Here is a 27,460-nt window from a genome sequence, read left to right as displayed (position 1 = left end):
GTGATTTGCCCAGAATAACAGGATGATCAGCGTCATTGCTGAGACTCGAACCTAGTTCCCCAGATTCAAGGTCGACCACTCTAGCCCTTAGGCCAACTCCTCTCCTATCATGAGTTTTCATGCCTGACTCCAGGATTAGATTTAACAAATCAAACCTTCCGAAAATGTACAATTTAAAAATGTCCAATAAACTCTAGGACATGTGGATTTTGATGGAAACCATCAAAATCTTCTACATGTTATTCTCCACTTGGATGGGGAAAACTGACATAAGTATCAACCGTTCACAATGAAGTCCTAGCAGGGGAAAACAGACAGTTGTGAAACTCATCTCAAATTTCAGACTTCTGACTCCTTTGCAAATGTTTGATTTCCCTGGTATCGGAACTTTACCCCCAGCTCGTAATTAGGGTCTAGATGTAAACACAATTGTTGATTGGTGCAAGTGGGTACAGGCTGCACATAGTACATATCATGTCATCCATGCCCTCATTCAAGAATGGGAAGCCTGGCAGAGTCTTAAGAAGGTTTCCAATAACACAAGTATCTAGACTTAGGGCCTTATTATGAGTCTGGCAGTCCATGGACTGCCAGACTCACTGAGGCAGGCTACCGACTGCCCTATTATGACTAGGGCAGTCGGGTCACCCTGGGACTGCCGCAACCACCAGGGAACCACTGTTCCTTGGCGATTGCGTGGTGGTCCTGAGGCCGCAATATGCTTGGCGGGACCGCCGCTGTCCCACCAAGCATTTTACGCGTTTCCTCTCCACCATGGTTTTCATGGTGGTGAGCCCACCATGAAAACAATGGCAGACAGAAAAAAAGGGGCCCCTAGCCCTGTGGTGCCTCATGCCGTGTTGATGCACACAGGAGGGCACAACATGTGCCCCCCTGAGTGCATGCAGCCCAGCACCTGCACAGCATGGACTGCGGCTGTCCATGGTGTGCAGGTACTGCCTTTGATGTTCCCATTGTGCTGCCTATTTCATAGACATCGCCCTGGAAACACCATAGAACCGCCCGCCAGACCAGGCGAAAACTCCTGACCTGGCAGGTGGTTCATACACCAGTTTGGCGGTGCAGGTGCGGGCAGTCCCAAATTCATAAGAAGACCCTTAGTTAACTGTATGCACTGTATATAGTACAAAGTCATAACCTGTTGACAAAGAACATTGAGGGACATGGTGTGCACATTATCATGGTCCAGGTGAGACTAGCTGCTATGATTACATTTATGCAAAAACAACAATTGATGGACAGAATGCAGAACAATGTCATACATTCACCCCAGTACAGAGATCTGGGCCTAAATATATTGTTTTTTTGCTCACCATGCCATTCCAGTTTGAACCCAGCCCCATGCAAATCAGTCTTGACCCTGCACCCAAATGGAAACAGTCCAGCCCGAACTGCCAGGCCAGGTCCTCCCCGGACTGGAAACAAGCATCCTAGGACCGGTTTTGGGGTTTCACTCCTCATCAGCCAGGATAGCTTGACTCCATTGGCATGGAGAGCACGGGACCCACATCTGGGCATACCCGTCCCACTCGGGGTGACAAATGCAAAAACAACAATTGATGGACAGAATGCAGAACAATGTCATATATTCACCCTAGTACAGAGATCTGGGCCTAAATTCATTGTTTTTTTGTTCACCATGCCATTCCAGTTTGAACAGAGCCATATGCAAATCAGTCTTTACCCTGCACCCAATGGTCTGGATTGTTCCCATGAGGCACAGGGTCAAGACGGATTTGCATATAGCTGTGTCTGAACTGGGGTGGCGAAGTGAGCTAAAGAACAATGATGGATTCAACCCAGATCTGTGACTGGGGGTGAGAATCTGAAAAGTTTCAGTGCTCCGTCCATCATCTCCTTGTGTTTTCTATGATTAATTTTATGGCAAGTCAACAAAGTTGTTAGGTGTTGTGTTCTGTGTATGGAAGACACTTCTGGGAAATGGATGGAATAATTCTTAGTCAGCACTGCTTTGTCTCCAAATGCAATAACAAATAAATAGGCTTTGAAGATAACCCGGAGTGCTCAGATCTGGTGCAACCAATTACAGGTCTGTTAGTGTGTACTGTTTCAGTTCTCTGTTTTCAATTTCCAAAGATGATTGTTTGTCCGAGCCAGTAAACAGGTTTCTTTGTTTCTCTGCAAAGACTTTGCAAGCCCCTTGCTGACAATAAGTGGCTCCTGGGATTAGATGTGTCCTACTTACAGGAAGGATGTTTGTGTTGCTTGGTTCAATAAATGAAGGCAGACTGGCGGCTGGGGCCAGGCTGTGAACGCCAGGCTTATGAATATTATCAATACACTGCTGGAGCTTGCAGCTCATATAGCTTAAGTGAGTCAAACATTGAGGTGAGCCAGTAAATATTGCAAAAACAAGTCTTTTTTAGCTCCATTCGTGCCAGAGGACAGTTCAATATCCAGTTGAGAAAGGATTAACCATTTAATGCTCAAAGGTTCCTGTTTTGTTGTATTTCATATAAAAAAACTTGAATAAGCGTTGCTCTACGTAGCTAGGGCACAAGGCACAGTGTTTATCTTTTGGAGCAACAAGGACCTATAGCAGAAATTCAAGTAAATATAAGAAGCATGTCCCTCTCTCTTGAATCTCCGCAAAAATACCCAAATGCAAGAGATCTAAGTTGCCATGAGCATCACTTTCTACAGAAAGACCCAATAAAGGACAGGCCCAGAGAGTGATGCTCACAACTCCCTTCACTGCTCAACTGCAGGTACTAGTACCATGTGGCAGAAGAGCCTAGAGAATCTGTGATGAGATGAACCCAAGATGAATTCTTCTTCTGCACTTCCAGCCTTTCTGAGCTATGTTCATAGACACAGTGGTAATTCCACCATCGCTAGAGTACAATGACTGCCAGGAAATTCATTATATGTGAAGGTATCCTTACTGTGTAGGCCCACTCATGCCCCACTTTGACCTGGCTTGCTGTCCATGTCCCACAAATTTTAATGAAACTATTGACTTTGCTGATAAACAATAATCCCCATTGACTTTCATTGGAATATATGAAGACCACTGATTTTCATTTTCATTTGTGTATAACATTTTAATGTGTTCAGTGTTATAAACATAAAGTCCTTGCTTTTTTATTTCTGGCTTTACAGCACAGCTGTATGCGACACCTATTGTAACCAGCTCTTTAATTTAACATATATACATAGTGCGCTCTACCTGATAGCAGTATTACTCTCTCACGCTAAGCAATTGGCTACTTGGTGCTTTATTCCACCTCTTATAGAAAGCTTGCCTTGCAATGCATATGATGCTTTGTTACATTCCAAAAGTACACTGCATTATAACACTTTACACTTTTTTTATCGCATAGATACATCGTAAACAGGACGCCATTGCTTTTTTTTTTCATTGCGGCAAGCTTTTTAAAATGGTATGGTCAGGATTCTACATGCTAGCCACACATATTGGATTTGCCAGGGCTTGTTAAATTAGTTTTGATTGCTAATTTCTGCACCCGAGCAGTACTTCTGCAGCAGTATGCCTCATCTACTTGTGTGCACAATTCAGTTGTGATCACAGGAATAGCCCTTAAAGGTTTTTTTTAATTGAAAACCCTGGATATAGGCATTGAGGGAGCTTGGCTAGAATACATGTCAATGCTGCAACCAACTGTTTCCTCTTTGTCCTGCCATGCAGTTTATCACAGCCATATTATCCATTATTGACTTGATATAGATATTCTGTAATAGAAATACAACATAAAGCCCAGCTCCCCCACTCAGTCGTGAATAAAACAGAAGTTACTACATGGTCCAACATGTTTCACATAGTATAAACTCAGAATGACTATTGTTTACTTATGAACATAAAGGTAGGCAATCTAAAACGCTAACGCTGATCTGCAGAGTATAACAAGGACAGTACCCCTCTTCAATTCTTTTCCTCTTTAATGCATTTGTATTTACATTTGGGCACCAGTAACACATCGTGGACACACAAAACAACATGGGATTCAAATCACCAAAAATCGAGGGGTAGCTAAAGTAACATCAAAAGCCCTTTGATCTTCACTTTCACACACACACACACACATGCTAACATATATACACAAATGCACACATACACACTGTAAGACCCGGATTTTCCGGCTATCTGGGACGCATCGCTGCCAGTCAGAATCCACCATCTGAGATAGCATGAGTACGATACACATGTTCGATAACCTGTGCTCATACTTGGGTAACCTGTCAGCGAGCGATCAGTCTTATCCTCAGGGCCCAAGTGTGAAGTATTGGCACAACACTACCCTTGCAACACACTGTGCATGCCACAAAAAGACTCCACACCATATGTATGAAACAGTGAACATACATGCCCTAATCAGAGGTATTCATCCAACACAACCTTCCCCAATATCACATACCCCCAACAGTTCTAATGGTCAAGCAATCACAGGTCTTTGACTACTTCTTGTGACCCAGCCCCTCAGTCACTCAACTACACAAGCCACCAATACACTTTGCCCCTGCTGGTGCCACATTGATTAGATTGTCATAATCACCTAAAACGGAAAAAAAGAGTTACGTAGTTTCATCAATCCAGGTTAGACCTCCAGGCACCCCGGCCATCTGCACTAGTGCAGAGTCGCTATCCCCCCATAGACAAAATGTTGTGACCCAGGAAGCTGATGCCCTTCCAAGTCTGGAGAAATGTTTCCCCTCAAGTGGAGGTGGGAGCTGCCATAGCTCCCCACAGCCAGCCATAGGTGCCCTCAAGGCACAAAGAAACCCCTCTGGCCCGTCACAATGTTCTCCACAACAAAGTACCTTGTGGTGTGGGTCCAGGGAGAGGGAGTCAGCGACCTCGGATGGAGGCTGCGATGTAAGGCACTGTCGTCCTACCCATTTCGAGGCCCAAGAAAGTCTCAGCTCCCAGCTCAGGTCCCCCAACACCCCTCGGACACTACACACTCCGGAGTGTAAGCTTCGGGTTGCAAGCACAGGTCCCTCAGACTGTGCCAGCTTCCCTGCACTCCTTGAACTCCTCATGTCCTGGCACCCCAGGTGGTCTGCTGATCTTTACAAGCACACTTCTCTGCATGAGTGATGACGGTGTACGTTAGGACGGTCCTTGTCCCAACTGGCGATCACTTCCACCTGTTTCCACTGCACCCCACGCAGTCCTTACGATCTCTTGAAAACATGGAGAGCCTTTGTGTCCCAGGGATCTCATGGACAGGAGGCCAGCCAATCGGCCCTTGGAGAGTACTTAGGGACTGGGCCATGAGAGTTGCCACTTTGCTGCAGGCCAGCAACACCCAGGCAAAATCCACCAAGTGATAGTCCCAGGCCACCACAAGTCTCCAAACAATCCAAGCAGTCCCTTCTGTCCTAATGATTTCTTGTGTGACTTGTGTCCATGTCCCGGTGTCAAACCAGTGTAGTGTGGTTCCAAATCCAAAAGCATCTCTATCTTCTGAGGCCAGAGTCCCAGTAGTTATACCCACAATGGCCTTTGAAGATGTAATCAGTTAAAAAGGCCACTTTTGAAATGCACAGGCCCTTTCTAAATCTTGTCGTGTCTGCCATCCTACCCCGAGATGTTTGATCACTATCTTAAGTGGGGCAAAGACTCTGCCCTTTGGAATGCAGGTCCCAATTCCACCCCCACATAACCATCCCAGAAAGTCCCCCCAGAGTAAGAGGTCTGCCGTTTCCCTAGAGCCCCTGGTTTATGGCCTTCTATCAGAAATGCACAGATGTATCTGATGCCCCAGCACCCAGATGTGGATTGGAGACAGGCATACAGACACACAGAACCACGAGCATTGAAATGTCCACTTTCCCAAAGTGACATTTCAACATACGTAGTGTCAGATCAGCTTGCTCTATCGGAGAGGACTCGCCATTGTGAACTCATCGATATCAAACACCATACTGCTACTATTCTGCACGTAGGAAATACTGCTCAATAGCCTTTCCCTAGATTCCCCCATGCTAATCCAATGCGAGAAGCAAGCCCCGTTGTACCGAACATGCCATATGGTGCCATTCACGACCCTTGCATGTAACGCACACATGCACATGCCCTACCTCTTGACAACACTGCACCCTGTCCCCAGGAAAAACTCTGATAAAGCAAGAGACATGCAGAACCTTGGCACGTAGTTTTTAAAATGCCAAGTCGAGTAACAGTAACCTACGCACACAGGCCCCACCAGGGCAAACCTATGGCACGATCATTGAGCTACCTCCATGGATGGCACAACTAGTGTGTCAGGCTCCACAGAAGAGCATTTGAGGTACATGTCCTGGGTATATGCCTTACCCCTAGGTAAGGGACTTACAGCTAACTCAAATCAGCCAATCATGTATACACCAATCACCAGTATGTATATGACAAGCACAGCACTTTGACACTGAATGGCAGTGTAAAACGTACTCAAACTCCTAAGGCTAGCACCGAAATCAGTGAAAAACCGGGAAGCTGGAAAGCAAAATGTTGAGGGAAAGCAATCTAGGAAGAGCCATTTCCAACACACACGCACTGTCTCAAATAAAGAAACTCTCACTCTCAAGCACGCACACAACATACATTTAAAAGCATTTATTTTTACTTATGGCAGCTGCCAGGGAAGGTCATATCCCAGCTAATTGTACTCCAATTTTATTAAACTGATAGTGAATAATGTGATGAAATTCACTATTAATGTAATAGAAAATTGGGGTCCATAAGGTCGACCTGAAAATGTGTGCCAGGCACAAATCTTAACACCTCTGAGGCCAAGGGTAACAAAAGAAGTGCCAGGGGTCGCAAGGGGCAAGTCAGAGGTCACAGGTGAAACCTATGCTGACCCGTAAACTATATCCATGCCCAACAAGTGGCACTGAGCAGATAAGGGGCTCTGTGGAAAATATGCTGCCAGTTGTCTAACCTATTAAAGTATTCAGGCACTAGGTTGTAGGTCTTATCAACACCTAAACTGTCATCCATCTAAATTGGACAAAAGACAAGGCACTCACAACCAACAACCTTTTGAATGAATGCTCACATTTCCCCCTAAGCAGAAATCAGCCTGTGCAGCTGCAGTGAATCCTGTTGAAGACATAAGTATCTTTTGCCCCTTAAATCAAGAAGCCTGCAATTTCCTGGTTTGCTATTGTCATGCTACTTACCAGCATGGAACTTCTACCCTTGGATGTTGAGTCACCACAAATCCAGCTTAGACCAAATGGCACCATCCATGTGTTGTCCCTGGAAGACATCTCAGAGTTGAACCCCTTATCTATAATTTCACACAGACGAACACAGGTTGCCTTATACACATCCTAACCCCACACCTTAGAAACACCCGACCAGGATCAGCAGACGATGCTGACAGTCTCTAAACAGAAACACTCCAGCTGCAAATGCCAGTCAGAGTAATTTACACTTAATGCAAAACATATTACCTCTCAAACACTGAGGGGCTCATTTATGAGGTTTTACTGTAGGGCAGCTCTGCAGGCCTCCCTGCTGCGCTGCCCTACGGTAAAAGAATAGGGAGATACGGCACATCCCTGTCCTTTTTCCCTGCGCTGGCGCACATTGGGCTGCTGTGTGCCAACGCAGTCACCTTTGCACCATGATGCAAGAGTGCCAGAGTTATGGGGATGATTATTTTTGTACAGGAAGGGAAATCTTCCTGCACAAAAACAATCGCAAGAGGCAGAATGTAGCACACATAGAAAAAGGGAAAACAAGCAAAAATAAAGATATTTCTCTTCGTTGTGCCTCCCATACGCCTCCCCTGGGGAGGCTACGTTTTAGGCGCTGGCTCAGATTTACAATTTCTCGTAAATCTGGGGAACTGTCAAAATGTCATGGATGTTGCTGGGAACACCCCCAGCAACACCCATTGCACACCCCTTTAACCCCTTCGGTGCCCGCCCCTTTCCCCGCCCTGTGCCGGCCGTTACATTAGCGGGCGGGGTTTGTGACGAGCTGGACTCGTCATGGGCACAGCGCCACCGCGGCCCATGACGAGTCCAGCTCGTCACGGGCACCGAAGAGGTTAACACAGAAAACTGCGTAAAAGAGGACAATATTTACGAGGCAGCATTAAGCTAAAAAAAGTGGCTTAGTGCTGCCTCGTAAATATGGAGCATGCTCCTGCGCCACGGAACGTCACAAAAAGTGACATTCCGATGGCGCAAGGGGCCTCATAAATGAGGCCCTGAGCAACTACCATGCCTTGCTTGGCCTACCATATCTGACTGAATTCAGGAATCCACTAAAAGCTCATCATTTCTCACAGTCCTTCAGTCCATTGGAACTCCAATAAGGCACCAGCTGAGGACCACATAGACAAGCCATGAATCCACTGAATTAGTGCTAAAACAAGAATCCCTATCTCCTGAACTACCAGTCACCAATTTGTAACATACTCTCCTCTTCGCCAGGTAAATCATGCTATCTAAGTCTTCTATCTCCCAAATATATCAACATATGCATACGGGTGTCAACTAAGAAACCAGTGCCACAAACCGCGAACGTTATCAGTTCTACAGTGCTATACGTTCAACATGACTCTTGTAAAACTGCATCTTTTGCCACATTCTTTGTTAAGTATGGTAAACATATATTTGCCTTCCATAATCAAGGAGAATTGTAACCTATTTCTAACTTACTGAACTGAGTTGTTATTGTACGGATGAATCCTATGATTGTCTTACTCATGATAATCATTGAGACCATTTCAAGCATAATTCCATCACAACACACCATTCATACCTCTAGCAGATATATGATTCAGGCATGGTCCATGGCCTAGCAATACCTCACTACGACATACAGAATTCTACCAGGTAACCTCTACTAGAAACATATATCAATTGGTAATCGTGGTGGTAGTGGCAATACAATTATTCTTGAAGTTGTTTCAGTGATGATCATAAGTAAGTCCTTGACTGAGCCTTCAAAAATCATCTTAACTCCATTACTTGGAAATTTAGCACAAGAAGACAACTTTGCTTGCAAACAAGTATATCACAGTAAAAATGTAATCATTATTTTGTGTGAGTCATATTATTCTTTGTCGAAGTAATCGCCAGTTGTAGCACTGGTCCAGTTGATCAAATGGCCAATCCAAGACTATGATCAAGTTAAGTGATTATAATCCAAGTTGTGGGAGGCTAATTCAACACACAATCTGCTAATTCAACACACAATATACCTAGGGCTTTTGGTTTTATGGTACTTATTTTTTAGGCATTTCCGTCTGTACTTGTCCATATATGCAACTCCAATGTTCCACATTTATTTAACTGTCAAAAAGTGAACGTATACATGGATGGTTGATGGGTTTTAATGCAATTGGAAGCCATATATAAAGCATCACTCATAGCCAATACTCTCCTGAGTGAATATCCGCATTGTTGTACAAACACCTGCATATCTGCAGTTGTTTACATTGTCACCAGAAAACCGCTTCTCTTATTTTTTCTAATTTCCCTGCATTTCAGTCTGCACAATCTTTGCAATGGCAGTTCACAATTACTGTTTTTTCCATATCTTGAAAATACTTACAGCAGAAGAATGTATGTTTTTGTCTCTGTAATCAACTGTAAATTAAGTAAAAATTGAAAACTATGAGCCTTAAAGATAAGCAAATTATCAGACACACAAGGTTCATCGGGCTGTGCAACCGACGTGCGAAAAAAACTGCTTATATAAGCCTGAATAAATAAATGAATAAATACTATTTTCCCATGAAATACGTTTTATGAGCTGGCCTTTAAACGTCTCTTATTTGTGTGGTCTCTTGAGAGTTTGAACAGGATTACATTGTAGCAAAACATGGCTGCATGATTATTACCGGAAGTGAAAGAATAATTGGAAGCAGGAAATTGCTTTCATGGTCTGACGTCGCTCTTGTGGTTTGTCTAGGTCAGTGCAGCAGAATCTTCCCGCCTGACTCCGGCACGCTCCAGATCCTCCAAGGGAACGGGACCACCGTGGGGACGGAGATCTTGTTCCAGTGCTCCTCTAAGCATCATCTTCTGGGAGCGGGGATAGTCACCTGTGTGTGGAGGGGGAACACCACCGCCTGGACAGCAGGAATACCGACCTGTAAACGTAAGGTGTATGCTTGGATGGGATCTATATACCAGGGAAACCTGTTTTATGGAGAGACTTTACACCACGAGCCAGCCTGTTGGGGATGGTGACAGCCCTGTTTCTTGTTACCCTTCTCAGTGGGGCCCATGTTATAGGCAGGGCCACTGGAATTACGTGGAAGGGCAGCAGCAAATTATGGGGCAAGAAAAGGCAAATTATGTGGCATAATGCAGCACATTTTCTGATAGTATTACTTCATTATTTAGCAATTTTTACACATGGTAATACTGCCTGGGCAAAGATTTCCCCTCATTACTACCAGTTTAGCAACCAAATACAGAAATAAGAAACTGAAAGATGACCAGTTTACCTTTCCAAAGGGTCTTATTTTACTCTGCGGGAACACGTTGGCACTTTTTTTTTTAGTAACTTTTGATCCGTTTGACCTAGAATTTTTTTTGTTAAACTCTACAGCAAATGATGGATTATGTGGCGAATACGGCAAATCCATAATTATGAGAAAAATTTCCCAACCACAGAGTCCCTTAATTCCAGTGGCCTTGAGGGTGAAAGGCTAAGTCACCACGGTGTTACTGAGCATTACTTTTCAGTAAAGCAACATACTGTAGGATGAATCCTGAATATGACATGTTGTAGGTCGTTTTTTAATTGTATTGTTTTTGTCTAGCACTCAGTGCTAACGTGTGACCACTGCCGTGCTCCTTTTTGGGACGAGGTGGGAAAAGCGAGAGATGCAAGGCCAATCGTTCACAAAATAACATGCTTACATTTAGGAAACAAACAGTCTAGCTGTAGTCTAGGGTAGAAGATTGATGGATAGGTGAGGGTGATTGTCTACATCACATAATGCTTCAAATGATTAGTATGTATGGGGTATAGTCTGTGCACGTGTTAGAGTTTCTTTCTTTGTGAAGAGTGGGGTCTTGTATATAAAGACCGCTGTGACCAAAGCATTTTTGTCTTGCTAGCTAGATGAAGAGTCTGATCTTGGCAGCTGACAATGGGCATCTGGTTAGTTGGTATAGCTTTGGGGAGGTAGCGAGGTGGTGACATAACTGAACATCTGGCCATGAACATCTTGGTTCACTAGGCAGAAAGTCTTTAATTCAACTTGTCCATGCAGCAAATTACCATTGTGAGGAGAGGCATGGTGTTTTGAGGCAGTGTGAGCAGGGTGCAACATTACAAGGACTGTGCAATGGTAGTAGCAGGTGTTCTAGGTGACATTGTTGACCTGAGGGATGAGAGATTAGTCTGTGTCCAATGATAGTTAATTTTGAAAGAAGCCAATGGAGAACAGACACTTGACCGGGAGGGGTTTATGCATGTTTGAGGCATTGGGATACAGGAACTGTTGGTGCATTCACTTCTGATCGTCCAGATACTAATTCCATGATGTACAGATGAGCACTAGGTCAGTGGATACTCACTTTTATGTGAGTGCCTTTAACCTTTATATGGAAGCCAAGACTGTGACTGACAATCTCTGAAGAGGTTAGGAATAAACCTCACCTTATTTTCTCGACTGTGATAGATCCATTCATTCTCTACTCTCAATCTTCTTTCGTCTTCTATTTATAATTCTTTTCAGTACTTGGCATTCAGCCACTGCTACTTCTATCCCCACCTCAACCCAAATTTGTATTTTACTTCTAGTGTTTTTTCACTCATTGTTATGCCCTTTTGGAGTAGTTTGACAGGGCAAACGTTTTGTGCATTGCTCCTGACCATTAATGGCAAATGTGGTGCTTCTTAACCTCTTCAGTGCTCAAGACGGCCCCCGGCCATCCGATGTCACGGTGCGCATGTGCTGAGCATGTCCAAATCCCGCCCACTTATTAATTCGCTCGCACAGTGGGAGAATTCACGCAGCGCCAAAGGGTTTAACCGTACCGAAGCTGAAACTGTTCACGTTATTGATATTTTTTATTGCATTAACTTCTAGAGAGCCGTGTAATGCACTGTACTGACAGTAGAGGCAACGCAAGGAGCCAGTAAGGAATAGAAGTTCTACTAGAGACATTATTGTTGCAAAGTAAGTTACCAATTCTAGTGATGAGGGTTGTCAGCAAAGGGTTGTAACCACCTCTGACATAGAAGGATGAACGAGACCACATAGCGGTCATTTACTTCACCTCGAACCCCCACCTGCCTCAAGCCAATATGTAGTGGTTTGCCAAGGACCCCTTCCTGTTCACCAATACACATTTCCTGTTGGGGTAAGCTCTAGTCATAACAAGCATTGGCAAAGCCACAAGGCTGTGTTTAGGAGTTGGTGCCCACAATAGGGTGGGGGCCTGGTGATTTCTTACAGTAGCTTCCTCGCCCCTTGTCTCATATGAGGATCAGGAAAAAAGCATTGGCAAAGCCAATAGATCTTGCCTATGTGAGATGTATTGGTTTTGCTAATGTTTTTTGGCTGTGTTGAAAGTGGCTGAAAGTAATGTAAAAAAGCTGTATACTACAGCCAGAGTTGTCCGCGCACCTGCTGCACCATTGATATCATGACCATAGTGCCTGCAAGGACAAATGAGGAAATCGTTTATAATATGTGTTCTGAAAAGGCACAATTGTCGATGGAATACATCATTATTGTGTAGCTAAACATAAACACCAAAGATTTCATAAAAAGTGCATTTAAACTTATCCAACTCTCCAAAAACGAGTTGCCACAGATGTCATAAATAAAGCATATCATAGTGAAAACCAGGCATAGTTAAATTCTTTTACAATGTGGCTGGTTCTTTCCTGTGAAAAGATCTTATCCTGTGCTTGACAGTGAATGGGCCATATACAGAGTAATTTGACCAAGATAACCATGTATTAGACTGACGCTGAAATAGAAATGCATTTTTTTACTTTGTTCCTAAAAAGACAGTTTCACAAATCTCAGCAAAGAAGAGGAATTTTGCAAAAAATGTGCAAATGTTTTGTGCAGAAGAAGAGCGAGATATCTTTTGAGATGGCTATGACTAAAATAAAATGTTAATAAAGGGTTCACGCAGGTTCCATGAAGAAAGTACGCTGCATTCCTCTTTCCTATAAATACTCTCACTTTGAAGTCAGCCGAAAGCAAAATAAACACCAGGCTTCCCCGAAAACACAGCTTGACATGTGACTCAGTCTTTGAATGCCCAGCAAATGTGTCGAGATAAGAACAAGATTTAAAGGCCTGTTTATTACAGAAAAGAAGTTCTTGGAAGAATGCTGTAAACACGGCTTTAGCATGCGGAGGTGCGAACTCAAACTGCACAGCCTAAACCAAATAAAGCCAGCGAATCAAAAGCCAGAAAACATGAGTTACATACCACAAAGATAATATCAAGCCATTGGCAGAATGCATTCTCAGGTCAACTTTCGAAACGTTTCCAAGATGTCTTTGACATACCAGCTGTGCTGTCTGGTAGGCGGGGACGTGAAAGTTACTAGTTCGTTTGTACTTTGAATGTTTCTTCTCCACTATAATTATAGGAAACTTACACCTGCTGATGATGGGCAATAAGTCTTTACTTGTGATCCAGCTCATTGGTTGAGGAAGTAGAAAGTCAACTTTATTTCCTACGCCTTAGAATAATTCCAAACTTTACCCGAGATCCATCAGCTTTTTCAACGTGGTTGAGGCAGGGGGCTCGCGTCCATTGGTGGAGCAGCTACAGTGACACCCTAGTACAGAGGCCTAAGTGCCCACCGAATCTTTCTTATTGCTGTATTGTATAATTCTAATAGTAGCCGGGGGGGCATTTACTACCTTGCACCAGGGTCCATGATTCACTGGCTACGCTGATGGATTGAGGTATAAGAAAACAGAGCAGGTGACCCTTTTTCTTTTTTCAAAATATGACAGCTGTATACATTAGTGCTAAAAAATCCGTATGTGCTTGAAATAGAAAACAAATGAAATAAACACAAGCTGCACTTACCTGCTAGGGGGCTCATAATTTCTCCATTACCACACCTGAGATTAGGTCATGTAGGAAAACAATAGCTCATTCGTATATTTTATCAGTATTCATTTTCTCGACCATGTTTTATATATGGCCAATTTCAAAATTAAATAATAGAAACGATAGGGCCTAAATTCATTCCCACAAGTGTCATTTCAAAAAAGAAATTCCACTGCATCCCTTAACCTAACTTCCTAGGTGTACACGGCTTCCATGCGGAGAGGATGGATGTAAGGCAATGAAAGTGTATATTCTGCAACTGTAAAGACGGGCATTGCTGTGCCAGCACATCTGGTATGCGCGTGTCATCTACAGAATGTCTCGCGCGGAGGCGCGAGGATGTGAAGGATAAGATCTGCAGCCTGCTGGGTGTAAATCATCCATGCTTCCTTTCGTTGCAAAGATAGCCGCCTGCACATTTCTGAGCGATCACCCAGTGGAGGCCTTTTCAAGGTGCAGCACAATTTGTCACCACAAGAACCAAACGCCATTGGACTATAATTTACTACCGTGTAATCATAGGATCCCCACTCCAAGGAAACAGCAGACCGCCACCTGCTTCCGTCCTCAGGTGCTTCGAACTTATCAATTACCTTCTCTGGGTGAGAATCATGCCTTCGGGATGGATATACTTAGCAAGCAAGACAAGCACTGGCAAAGCCAGTAGCACTGGCTGTTTTGAAAGTGACACTGCTTTTTCACTGAACCGCAAATAAGAGTCTCGTTCTGAAGGCGGCAAAAATCATGGTAGAAATTACGCACCCGGGAAATACCATTACAGGCAGGTATGAGATTCAACAGGTGTGCAATTTCTGGAACATTTCTATGTTTTTGACCTTTGGGGGATAAAGCTCTAATTTTGCATGTTTCTCCTCTTCGGAGCAGCACAAAACCGAAAGGTGCAATATTTTCCTGTAAATTTCACCTGATGAAAACCAAACAGAAAAAGACCCGCAGGTGCACGTTAACATCCAAGTTACAACCCCATGTTGTGTGTAAACGTCCATTTGTGCTAGACATGGGATTGCTTGTGTGTGTGTGTGTGTGTGTGTGTGTGGAAAGGTGGATGGACGAATGCGAGAAAGAATCAGTGATTGAATGAATTAGTAAGTGCATTGAATGATCAATGGGTGAGGGACTGTGTGCATGGATAATTTATGGTTGAGTGCAAAAATTGACAGGTGTGTGCATGGACAAATGGTTAAATATGTCAGTGCATGTATGGATTAGTAGACAAATGAGTAAGTGAGTGCCTTGATTGATGCTGCTAGGTTACCCCAAACTCAGATTAGGGATACTTTTATTAAAATGGCAAGAAATTCCAATTATTATTTTTATTTTTATATAGGGCTAGCTAGAGCCGAAGGTATCAGGGTGCTTCACATAATTTCTTATCTGTACCATCTAGTTTCAGAATCACTCCCCTAGACACAACAATACAGAGGAATTGTGGTACTTACCAATGATTTTCTGCAGTAGATTAGGTTTTATTTTTCTCTATCCTTCAGGACTGAGTTGTTCCTCATTAATTGTGTTTATTCTGCTGAATTTCAAGGGCGGTCAAGGCAATTGATCGGAGTCCTCTCGAAACACTGCTTTCTGTAAGCAGTGTTTCGTGAGGACTCTGTTTTACCAGAATACAATCATTTTTTGATCTTCTGTGAAATTCATATCACAGTTGACATGTTGCTAGAATAAACCAAACCCTTCAATCAATTGCCTTGACCGCCCTTGAAATTCTAGGGCGGCCTCTCCTCCTCCACAGTCCTGATGAAGACCCGCTTGTGACACTCCACCAAGCGCCCATAGGGTTGAAACGTCGACGATCTATTTTGGCACAGATTGCAGGACATAGTCGCTATCAACTATATAATTTGCTTAACGTACTTGTCACTGCTTCTTGAATTTGGCCCTCCAAAACAAACCGCATCCCCCCACTACCACCTCACTGCACTGTGTATCTATATCACCACTGAGCACTACTATCTCACCATTGTGTATCACTGTATGAATTTTGAAGTGCAAAAATTCTTCAATGTATTTTTGTTGTATGTAATTTGGTTCGCATAACGAATGCTATCAATTCTGATACATAAATTAATGAAAAACCCTTTTCCTGTGTTCTTGTTCCTTCCCCCATTTGCTTAAGAAATGTTCTGGCTTTCAAAAATGTATCATATGTTATGCTGAAGTAACTACGGCTAACCGCAATACGCATTGTTTCTACCAAGGGAACCATTGTTCTTTATACATAAAAAAGGGGCAGCAGATTTGCAACAGCTAGCGCCAGACTACATCCCTCCTAAGAACCCTCAATCAGCAACTGTGTATCTGATCCCTGTGCATCCTTTAAATGGAAGAAATATGATGGATGCTTGTTGGGAGGGATGAATTCTAAATTAGGGAATGCCCTTATGAGCAATGCAGAGCTTACACAGACTATCTCTGATTCCAACATATTTTTTCAATAAATAATTTTCCTGAAGTCTTCTGTAGGTCCTTGATCAAAGAATGCCAGACTATAATGGCCTATTTCTTTTCTTGTGTACTGTTTTTGCTTTGCTCATTTTCCTTTCTTTATACCCCAGCATTTTGAAGTTATTTTAAGATGACATCCATTCAGACACAAACCTAGTTGCAAGGCTATCCCCTACTCCCTAAGGATAGACTGAGGGAATATGTGCAAACCAGGATACTCTGCCCAATTACAATGAAAATGTGCTCTCTCCAGCACAGGCGTGAACTCTGTCGACCATAACTCTGACTTCCCAGCAGGTGAACCAGCCTGACAACTGGGAATAGTCAGTACCTACCCCTACCAGCAGTCGCAGCCAGTGAAGGTAAGCGCGGTGGGTAGGTGGAGCGGGGCATAAGTCGACAGACAATGAAATAGATTGTATTTATTTATTTAATTTTACCTATTCTGTGTCTGCCAACTTACCGCTCACACTCAACCCCGCCCCACAGCACTTACCTGCGCCAGCTGCTGCTGTCTACCAGGCAAGTGCAGTATGTGACTGCACCTGCCTGCAATGGCTTGCCAGGGTGGCCCTGCAGACTCTCATGCCTCCTCTCTAAAAAGCACCCATCAAGGGGCCACACAAACTATATGCCAGTTATAATATGGTGAGAAATCCCAAAGTGGCTAAATATGTGCCCATGCAGTGCATGTTACAGTAGGTGTCACACAAGCTGCACTCACCTCTTCTGCAATACGGAATTGCCCAGAGGTTGCAAACTTCATTTGAAAATATTAACTGTGCCTATGAGGAATGTCCCAAATCCTTCTCCCCGCGAACAGTACCTAGTGTCTTAATGAAATACACCATTGTGTGCTCTGTATGGCACGTCAGCCATTACTCGTATGAGGCACAGCAATTAAAGCTCCCTAGGTGCACATCAAACAGTACTCCCCTGATGTGCATCGTGGTCCCTTGGTGAATAACAGCATGTGCTTCCATCATACCTCATACATTATGCTGTATGTGCCCCTTGATGCCCATCATCTTGTGCCCACTGCTCTGTTTCACCCTGTGCTCAGCTGATGCACACCCCGTTGTTCTCCCAGCTGAGCAGTCATCTGTGACTGCTGATCTGTGTGCATCGATACTTGTATGTTTGTTGGACCTCGTGCATGGGTTCATCTGTGTATGTTTTACTTTGTGAAAATGGGTGTCTGAAGGTGAGGTGGTCTCTGTGAGTGTGTGTGAACCTTTGTGTGACTACCGTGTGCTGTGTGCTTCTACGTGCATGCATCACACAAAGACAAATCTATTAACTCTGTCAGTCCTTTTGAAAAAGGATATACAAGTACCTCGCTTACTACCAAGTGATCACTCACTCTTCAGGAATCCTACAATATATTTCCACCGTCTAGGTCAAGGTTATAAATCAAGATAACTATTTCCTAGCGTTATGGATTGACAGTATGCTCCCTAGAGCGCTGTTAATATCAATGTCAAAAGTCCCTTCTGTTAGAACACAAGCCTACACGCCCTTCCCAATCTCTGCCTCGCCTTCCCGTGTATTTTCCTGGCCCTGAGATGTGTTTGCCATGGCTGCTGTGACTGAATATCAGCATGGTCGCCGCTTTCCCCTTATTGCTTCACTTGAAGCTGCGGTTTCTGATGAATTGCTTTGACAAGTAACCAGCGAGTCATTCACTAATGCATTATAAATGCAAGAATGGTTAATAGCCCACTTGAAGATATTGTAGTCTTGGAACAAGCCCAACATTTCAAAAGTGCCATTTTGCAAACTAGGTAATAGCATTACTTCCATTAATGCAAGCAAGAGGTTATTATCTCTCAATGAACATACGCTTTGGAGCATGGGCACCCAATCCTGCTTAGGAGGGCAAGATCCAGCCCAGAGTTTCATGTGAACCACTGACTGTGGAAATAATTCCCATTTACTTCTGAGTGGCCCTGTTATTCTAGTAAGTTGAACTTACATGTGCAAATAATGTGTGTTTTTACAAATCTAAATCCACTTTTGTTATTCGCCTGCTGCGGTTTAAATTTTCTTCATACATTTTTATTGAGTTTTATAGAAAATCCAATGAAAAAGCAGGTATTGGTTTCAATTCAGGTTTACATTTAAAAAAAAAAGATTTTCTGAAATGTTAAATGGTTGGGGCCGATTTATGCACTGCTGCAATGTAAGGCAAAGTGACGCAAAGTGGCACAGAGACTTGAACATGTATTCACTTTCCCAGTGCAAAACTCTTTTTATGTATTGGAAAAGTGACCTTTTTCATCATAAATAGCAGTTTGTGCTGGGTTGTGTTACTTTGCTTCACTTTCCACCAAGGGGCGTTCCATGAGTAGTACTTGCGCATTCCAGCAGAAGCCCCCTTGTATTTGCCATAAAGCCCTGTCTACTACAAATGCCGGGCTTTGCAGGAAAAAAATAATGCTTCCTTGAAGACGGCGCAAAGCTAGAGAAATACATTTATTTTTTGAAAAAGATCACAGATTGCACGTGTCCTGCACTGTGTGGCACACATCCAGTGAGTGCAGGGGCATATTTACGAATATTTCACGCACACATCGGAGCAAGGAAAGCTGCTACCCTGTGTTACGTGAATGGGAGAGATCTGAACCACAGCATATTTACAAAGATATGGCACTCTTCAGCCCTCTTCCTGCGCTGGCGCACTTGTGATTGCCTAGTGCCAATGCAGGCATCCTTGCAGTACGCTGCAAAGGTATCATCATTACTGGCAGGATTCTTTTTCTGCAGGAAGGCATACCTTCCTACACAAAAGCAATTCTTAGGGGCAATTGCCTTTTTAGGTCTCGCCTTGCTATCGCGTAAGCGATTGCAAAGCGAGACTATTGTAAGGGGCTCCCAAAAGTGCTCCGAAAAGCGGATTGCATGGCGAGCACGTGCACAATCACACGCATCGTGCCGCCATGCAATCCGTTTGGCATCGCACTTCAAAGGGTCCGCTCCCCCGCCTGGAATGCGCTCCCCCGCCAAGCGCGCGCGCCACGCTCCGCCGGGCTTATCTTGTTCATTCTGTTCAACGGAGTGGAATAACGGCAAGTGCCTGATTACGAGACAGGACAATGATTTGTAAGTTTTGACTGCTAGTCGTCGCAAATGATAATAATTTGTCGACATTTGCAGAGTCGTCGTTACAATACTTGGATACAAAACGTTAAACTTTCCGATTCCTCAGTGGGGTATGAACAAAAAAAGCGAATACACCAAATGAAACAAAAAGAGAGAGATCTCAAACCAAATGGTGCCATTTAGAAATTATTTCAGCTGCGTGCTAACTTGAAATGTAAATCTAGACGGGGAGAAGGGTGTGGTGGAACTCGGGATGAGAGAGGCAACTCTCGGCGTCCTTCTCAGGTAAATAATTAAAAAGTACCGAGTACGGTAGCTTGGAAGGCCATACTTTATGCGTTTGACATAACAGGAAAGGGACTCGCACTAAAGGAGGTGACCCCTTCTAAGACCTGTGAATTTCTTGTGAACCCGGAGGCCCGCAGGCACCGCCTCCCTGTGTCCTTTTATTGTAAGAGCATTATTAGCCATCAAACAGCCCAGCATGCCCCGCGACTCTCTCACGTGCGGCAACCACACGATTTTGGACAGTTGTCCTATTCTGGTGCTTCGATAAAAGTTGTAGCAGCGACTAAATATTTGATGTCCGTCTGGGAGTCAATTATTCATTGGTTGTTCAATCTCACCGGGCGGAGTGTTGGTGAATATGTATCATATTTCTAATTTGCAGTGTTATTGTCCCGGAATGTAAAGTCCAAGTAGCGGCCCCACATGACGCCCCTGTTGGGTGAGGGCCCTCTGTCTTTCTGGTACCCTATAAATCTTTCTGAAACCAGAGATGTGTAGCGGAAAACAGGCGCTGAATCAAGGAAACAGGCAGCCACGCTGTCCGTGAGCTCAAAAGCAGACAGTGATAGCAGTGCGTGTCCAAAATGTAACAAGCATTTGCAACGCAGTGGGTCTCGCATTTGTAAAAGGTAGAGCAATTGGCATTATAAATGATCATTTTTTAAATAGATTTTTTGTTTGCAGCAAAGTACTTTCCTACTACTATGGTAGTCTGAGGTTCCCAGTAACACAATATCTGCCTACGTGCCTTAAGAAAAGGTAATGACAATTCATCAAAACACCACTTGGCTTTAGAATGTCATTCTCACAATAACTAAGTCAGTCCTACTGCCTTAATCATGACTTTTCAAAATAAGCATATCAGGCCTATAGCCTTTATCAGTGGCTTGTCGTCATAGTCAAATCTGTCCCTCTGTGTTGAGCATAAGCTGCCCCTCAAGTCACAAAAAGCAGTCCTTCTGTCTTGAGCATAAGCTGCCCCTCAAGTCACAAAAATCAGTCCTTCTGTCTTGAGCATAAGCTGCCCCTCAAGTCACAACAAGCATTGGCATAGCCAATAGGTCTCGCCTTTGGGACCTTATAAGTGTTTAACCATGCACAAGTTAATGTTGTTGCCCCAAAGATATTCTGCTGCATACCTAAATACTTATAAGGTCCAAAAAGCGAGACTTATTAGCTATGCCAATGCTTGTTTATGCATGATGCAGAATGCATCACACAGAGAGAGGAAGTAAATAGGAGATATAAAGAGATTTTTCCATGTCACTCGTTTCTCTGCAGGGTGCAGGAATTTGGTGCAATTCTATGTTTACTGCCTTTAGTAAATCTGGGTTGCGTCAAATTCCATGGGTGGATGCATAGAAATGCCAGTGCTCCACCCATGGAATGCCTACTACAATAAATTGTAACACAGCACGGCGCAGGCCACTCCATTGCATTACATTTCTTTACAAGGTTGCGCATGGCAGTGCAAATAGCCCCTTGCTTGGCTTTGTAAATCTTATTAAATCCTTTGCATTGCCCTGCTTCACCGTGGCGACACAAGAGCAATGCAAAGCCTTGGTAAGTCTGGGCCGAAATGTTTAAATTGTTTTCTAGGGATAGGATTTTGAACTGGAAGGATATTCTTTCAATACAAAAACTATGTACTCTTTCAGTACACCACCACTTGTGCACTATAGTGTAAAGGTGTTTGTGTGTCGTAAGGCAGCCTCTAGCGCACCAGTGCAGTGGAAGAGAGCATCAGCAGGCCCTAGTTAATAAATATGCTCTGCGCTGCTCTAAACCTCTTCCGCAACACAGAGCAGCATCTTTGGTTGCTGTGCGGTGTCCGCGCAGTGACCAGAAAGTTTGGGAACACCCACAGACATGTTTGCAGGTGCATGAGAAATCTTTTCCTAGGGTGGAAATGGGAAGGGAGCAACTTCACAAATTGGTGGATTTGTAGGGAAGGAATTTCTCTAAATGGAAAAAGCTGTGGCATGCAATTACAAACATGTAAGAAATTCACATGGACAATTGTTCATAAAGTATAGTTACAAATCAGGAAATATGTATATTCACAAATACTTTTTAGCAGTACTGCTGGAAAAGAGCGACTGACAGATATCCAGGATCACTTTTAATTCCAAACATTTGAAATGTGTAATTTGAAGTTAGGAGTAAACTTTCAGGTGAAAACCTACCAATCCTATTTAAATCTGTTTTGCATGCAACTGGCCCTGGTGGACCTCTGGAAGACAGCCTTTAGAATATGCGTTAAACATCACATTGTTCATTCAATCTTGTAAGTGTCTCCATATTTATTCTTTTATTGTAGCTATGTCGAAATATGAGACTTTCGGATTTAAGGTGGCTGTGATCGCTTCCATCATCAGCAGTGCCATAATTCTATTGATGTCGATGGCTTTTTTAACCTGTTGCCTTATGAAAATTGTTAAAAAGAATGGCAGACGGCGTCCCGAAAGGTAAGCAGTCCGGATTGAATCTACATCTCTTAAAATATGCCACATTATTCCACAGCTAAATGCAAGATTTCAAGAGTCCTGAATGAGATGAGATATTGAAATGCTTTCTTACATTTTGTAACGTGGCTAATTCAGTTTTTTTTTAGAACTATGTGAGTCTTATGTGTACATGACTTTACTTTAGTTTATACACACATTTACATTTGGATAAGTGACAGGATATCAGAAACGCAAATATCGTATGGACAGAATATCATGTCAAAAATATCGAAGAGAAGACTACTGAGAAGGTAAGTGCAAATAGAAAGTATAAATTTACTATCCTTAACTCCAGGGGCCGTATTACCCAAGAGCCCTGGGTGCGCAAGGGGCGTTTGCGCCCGCTTTGCGCAACCCCAGGGCTCTTTGGTATTATGAAGGGGCTATAGACACTTGTGTGTCCCCTTCTGTAATACAGATAGCGCTGCAGTACATATAGCAGCAGCGCTATCATCAGAGGGCTTTGCCTCATTTACATGGTGTCGTGGGCCCATGCAAATGAGGGAATCCCTTTGCCACTGCGCCCGCACCATATGTGGGCACAGAGGCAAAGAAGCTGACGGGAGGCTCAGTGAGAGTGTGCCACCTAAAAGGTGGCGCACTGTCAGTACACAGTAAGCCCAGTAAGCAGCCCTCTGGAGGAGGGAAGGGGGTCCCAGGGACCCTCCAGACATCCCCTTGCAGGCGTGTGCAGTCACTCACTATACCCCCTTACAAGGTGATCTCTAATACCCCTTCAAAGTGCAAGCGGGTTGCCGCCTCCACTGTGAAACTAGGAGCGGCTTCAAAACAGCCGCTCCATTTTCACCTGAATGCGCTGCCCCCAGGGCACCACAAGCTCGTGGCTACCCTGGTGGCAGCGCATTCACTATAATGCACTGCATTTTCCAGGTTTAGCACTGGGCGCACCTTTTTAAAGGTGCACCCAGTGCAAACCACGAAAATGCACCCATACCATAATATGGCCTCAGATCTACTTACCTTCAAGATGTATATATTGTCAAGGTACATTTATATATGGAGTTATATATATAGTAAAACTTTACTCACCCAAAGAAAATAACCTAAACAATATTCTTGTTGTTGATACTTTTGACACAATATTCTGTCCCACGATATCTGTGTTTCCGATAATATGTTCAAATAATTTCCATTTATGTGTCTGGAGCGACACGTACTTCATTTCAGTAGAGCCCTGTTTCCAACTTAAGGTCGTGGAAAGTTATAAACATGAATCATCGGGTATATATTTCACGTAGAATAATTGAGGATAATAATATTCTAAAAAGTACTTATATGGATGTTTTATTAGAATGGGGTCATATAGTACCGAACTAGCATTGATAAAGCCAACAAATTTGCCTTTTATTGTGTACGTCATTAGTTGAATAGTGCTATTACTCTGCCCCTGATCCTAAATGCGTAGCATTTCACCATGCACAGCAGGCTATGTACATATGGTCATGGGGCCACATTAATTTTAGTTTTAATATCAATCTCAGGCCACCGGAATAATGCGCAGGAGTGGATGAAATTATGCGGTTGGCAGTACCAAATTATGTGACAAGGAAAGGCAAACTAATGCAGTAGAAGCAAGCACATTTTATGATTGTTTTACTTTATTATTTTGACATTTTGACCTGCTGTAGCACTGTCTGGGCGAAGATTTCACCTCATTAGTAGCATTTTAACAACCAGCTAGAGCAATAGGCAACTGAAAGACGAGCAGTCAAAAATTTTAAGTGGCCTTCCACTGTGATAGAGCACATGTTGCCATGTTTTAACAACATTCACACTGTTTGAGCCAGAAACGATGTGTTTTTTTGTTAAAGTCTAATGATCATGCAGTAGATAATGGATTTTGTGGTAAATGTGCCATATCCACAATTATCGGGAAATGGCTGCAGAATCATATACTTCCATTGGCCCTGATCAGTCTCCAGACAAATTGACTCAACAGTATTTACTTGCACCATATCGATAAGGTAAGTAGATGTGGAGTTAGAATAGTAAATCTATAGCTCTCTATATATGCTTTCCTTGACAAAAGAAGGCTAACCAGTATTATGGGGTCGGTATATGTGCAGGTCAATATTAATGACCTCAATATCGTGGCTATAAATGGCACGTCATGGTCTTTAGTCGTGCCCCATGCCCAGCAATGCTGGCCCCGAAGACCTGAGTAAGGTCAACTCCCATGTGTAACAGACTCTGACCACAGAGTCCTTTTTGGGCACGGAGGTTGTATATTTTTTTTAATTTGTATACGGCATCCTAAAAAACATAGTCAACAATCACAGTAGCAATACTCAAATTCAAGTCACAAAACTCCTACACTAGCCTACTTCCTATACTCATAGGTTCGCATGCATGGGAAGAGTTAGCCATAGGTCTTGAAGGTGTCTTTGGAAAGTTCTCTATTTTGTACCGGACATACCTTTCACTAGCTGATGTCAATCACATATATATATATATTCACTGAAAAAACCATAGGTTTCACACATGTTATAGTTAGCTGGACATTTTACTGATAAAAAACCAATGAAATTCCCCCGTTATAGTTAGTGCAGGCAACTATAACTCACGCGACCGCAATCCTCTGCTGATGCTAATACTGTATTTAGACACTTATTTGCCCATGTCTTCTTCCATTAAATTTTAGCTATACATATATTACAAATATTTTTTTTTCATAAAGACACATATGTCATCAGCAGAGGATTGCGGTCGCGTGAGTTATAGTTGCCTGCACTAACTATAACGGGGGAATTTCATTGGTTTTTTATCAGTAAAATGTCCAGCTAACTATAACATGTGTGAAACCTATGGTTTTTTCAGTGAATTTGCAAGGTTTTTTAAATGCTAATTCCTAACTATAACGTGTGTGAAACCTATGGTTTTTTCAGTGAATTTGTACGTTTTTTTAAATGCTAAGTTACTTTACGCCATTCGTGGCGTGCGCGCCCACTTAACGCAGTTCGTTCCGTGCGCGCACCGTGCGCGCACAGTGAGCACGCGGTGCGCTTCGCGCACCGCGCGCCCACTTTACGCAGTTAGTGCCGTGGATGGGCCATGTATGCACGATGCGCTTCGCGCACCGTGCGCACATGGAGGACATATTATGCGCTTCGCTGTGAAAGGTAAGCTTTTACATTGTCTACAACATTAATATGCCAAGCACAAATGGTGCCCTTCGGGGACCATTTGCACACGGGGTGGCGCACACTTAACGCAGTTCGTTCCGTGCACGCGTACAGTAAGCGTACGCGTACAGTAAGCGTAATCGGCGATTTTTCGTAAAAAAAATAAAATGAATTTTTGACCTTGGGGTAATTGTGGGGACCCATTAGTCAAGGCTAGGTGGTAAGGAGCTGTCTAAATAGTCCCTTTAGATGTTTTTTGCCTTTGTTTTCCCTCTCCGCTTAAGAGTGCGAGAGAGAAAATGGCGGCCGCCGCTTCCTGGTTTCGGACGATTCAAATGTTTACTAAGATCTAACAGCCAATCAGAATCGCGCTCGCGCACGTCACCGTACGCGTACGGTAAGCGCACCGTAAGCGCACCGTAAGCTGGCTCAGATATATATATTGATTTAAAGGCTATTTTCTCAGAATCTACTGAACAGATTTACACCAAACCTACAAAAGGCACTTCCTTGACCTGAGGACTACCTCTCTGCCAAATTTCAAGTAACTCTGTTCAGCCGTTCGGGCTGTAGCTGTGTCTAAAGGTCCTATGGAAAAATGCATGGGAAAAACGCGTTTTGGGACCCCCCTTTTATCTCAGCCCCCGCTTGACGAATCCCCCCGAGACTTTCAGGGTAGGAGCGTAGCGTAGCGCCCCACCTATTTTGAAAATTTTGCAAGGATTCGTCGACCGGCGCTAAAGTTATTCAAAATAGAATGTTGCAGTTTTCCTATGGAAACAGGGTCCTAACAATAACTACCTACTGGCGACCGCCAGTAGGTAATATATATATATATATATATATATATATATATATATATATATATACCTCCAATCCCGCTTTCTGTAAAAACGGGTCTGACACATGCTTGGGCTGGCCAACACAATTTAATGCCTCCAGGATGCACATAAAATCAACGCGATGTCCACGCCATCAGCCCCTGGCAGACGCGTTTCGGCGGATGCCTTTCTCAATGCCGGGCGTTTAGCTGAAAGTTCAAAATGGTAGGTTTTCGCGGGGGTTTGTTAAAAGGCCATTCCGAGAGTTCCCATTGGCTGTAGAGTGTAAACACAGAAAGAGGACAGGGAAAGTTCCTCATAGTTAGTACCAGCCTCTTTCCAACCAAAGATCCTCGTTCGCCGTGCAGAGCGTCCCCCTTAAGGAAACAGGACAGTCCATGATCCAAAGCCAGGTACAGTGACCCGCTCTCGCATACGATAATGCGTCTTGGTCAGCCAGCTCCTAAAAATGTGGGGAACGTCCTGGGGGACTACATCGTTGTTGGTTAGCCCATTTAGCAGTGAATCTGCTCCCTCTCCCCGATACCTTAAGCAGAGTCCAGGTCGGGGGGGCGCCGCGTTGTGCAGTCCATGCACGCATACCAAGAATATATATATATATATATATATATATATATATATATATATATATATATATATATACTGAAAAAACCATAGGTTTCACGCATGTTATAGTTAGCTGGACATTTCACTCGTAAAAAACCATTGAAATTCCCCCGTTATAATTAGTTCAGCTAACTATAACTCGCGCGACCGCAATCCACTGCTGATGACGTCACATATTACATCACTCATGACATGGTCAGTGACATCACTGATGACATCATCCAGTGAATATGTGTCTTTCTGAAAAATAAATATTTTTTATATATGTATATCTAAGGGTTAATGGAAGAATAAATGGGTAAATAAGTGTCTAAATGGATTTTTTTTTGGTAAAATTAATTGTATAACTGACTTATTAACAGTATCTTAGTGAATACAGTGTTGTAATGTAATATGTGACGTCATCAGCAGTGGATTGCGGTCGCGCGAGTTATAG

General features: G+C 43.4%; 1 protein-coding gene across 1 annotated transcript in view; it reads left to right on the top strand.

The window, feature by feature from the left end:
* SUSD3 (sushi domain containing 3) overlaps positions 1 to 27,460 on the top strand; it is a 197,853-nt gene that overhangs the window by 115,900 nt on the left and 54,493 nt on the right. The window contains exons 2-3 of the mRNA XM_085624595.1: positions 9,923 to 10,111; positions 22,247 to 22,394. Of these exons, the coding sequence (XP_085480721.1) occupies positions 9,923 to 10,111; positions 22,247 to 22,394 (337 nt within the window). The remainder of the gene's footprint in view (positions 1 to 9,922; positions 10,112 to 22,246; positions 22,395 to 27,460) is intronic.

This window comes from Triturus cristatus, chromosome 9 (assembly GCF_964204655.1).
Source record: "Triturus cristatus chromosome 9, aTriCri1.1, whole genome shotgun sequence".
NCBI lineage: Eukaryota > Metazoa > Chordata > Amphibia > Caudata > Salamandridae > Triturus > Triturus cristatus.
Note: the sequence above shows the minus strand (reverse complement) of the source record. Positions and strands in the feature narration are given on the sequence as shown.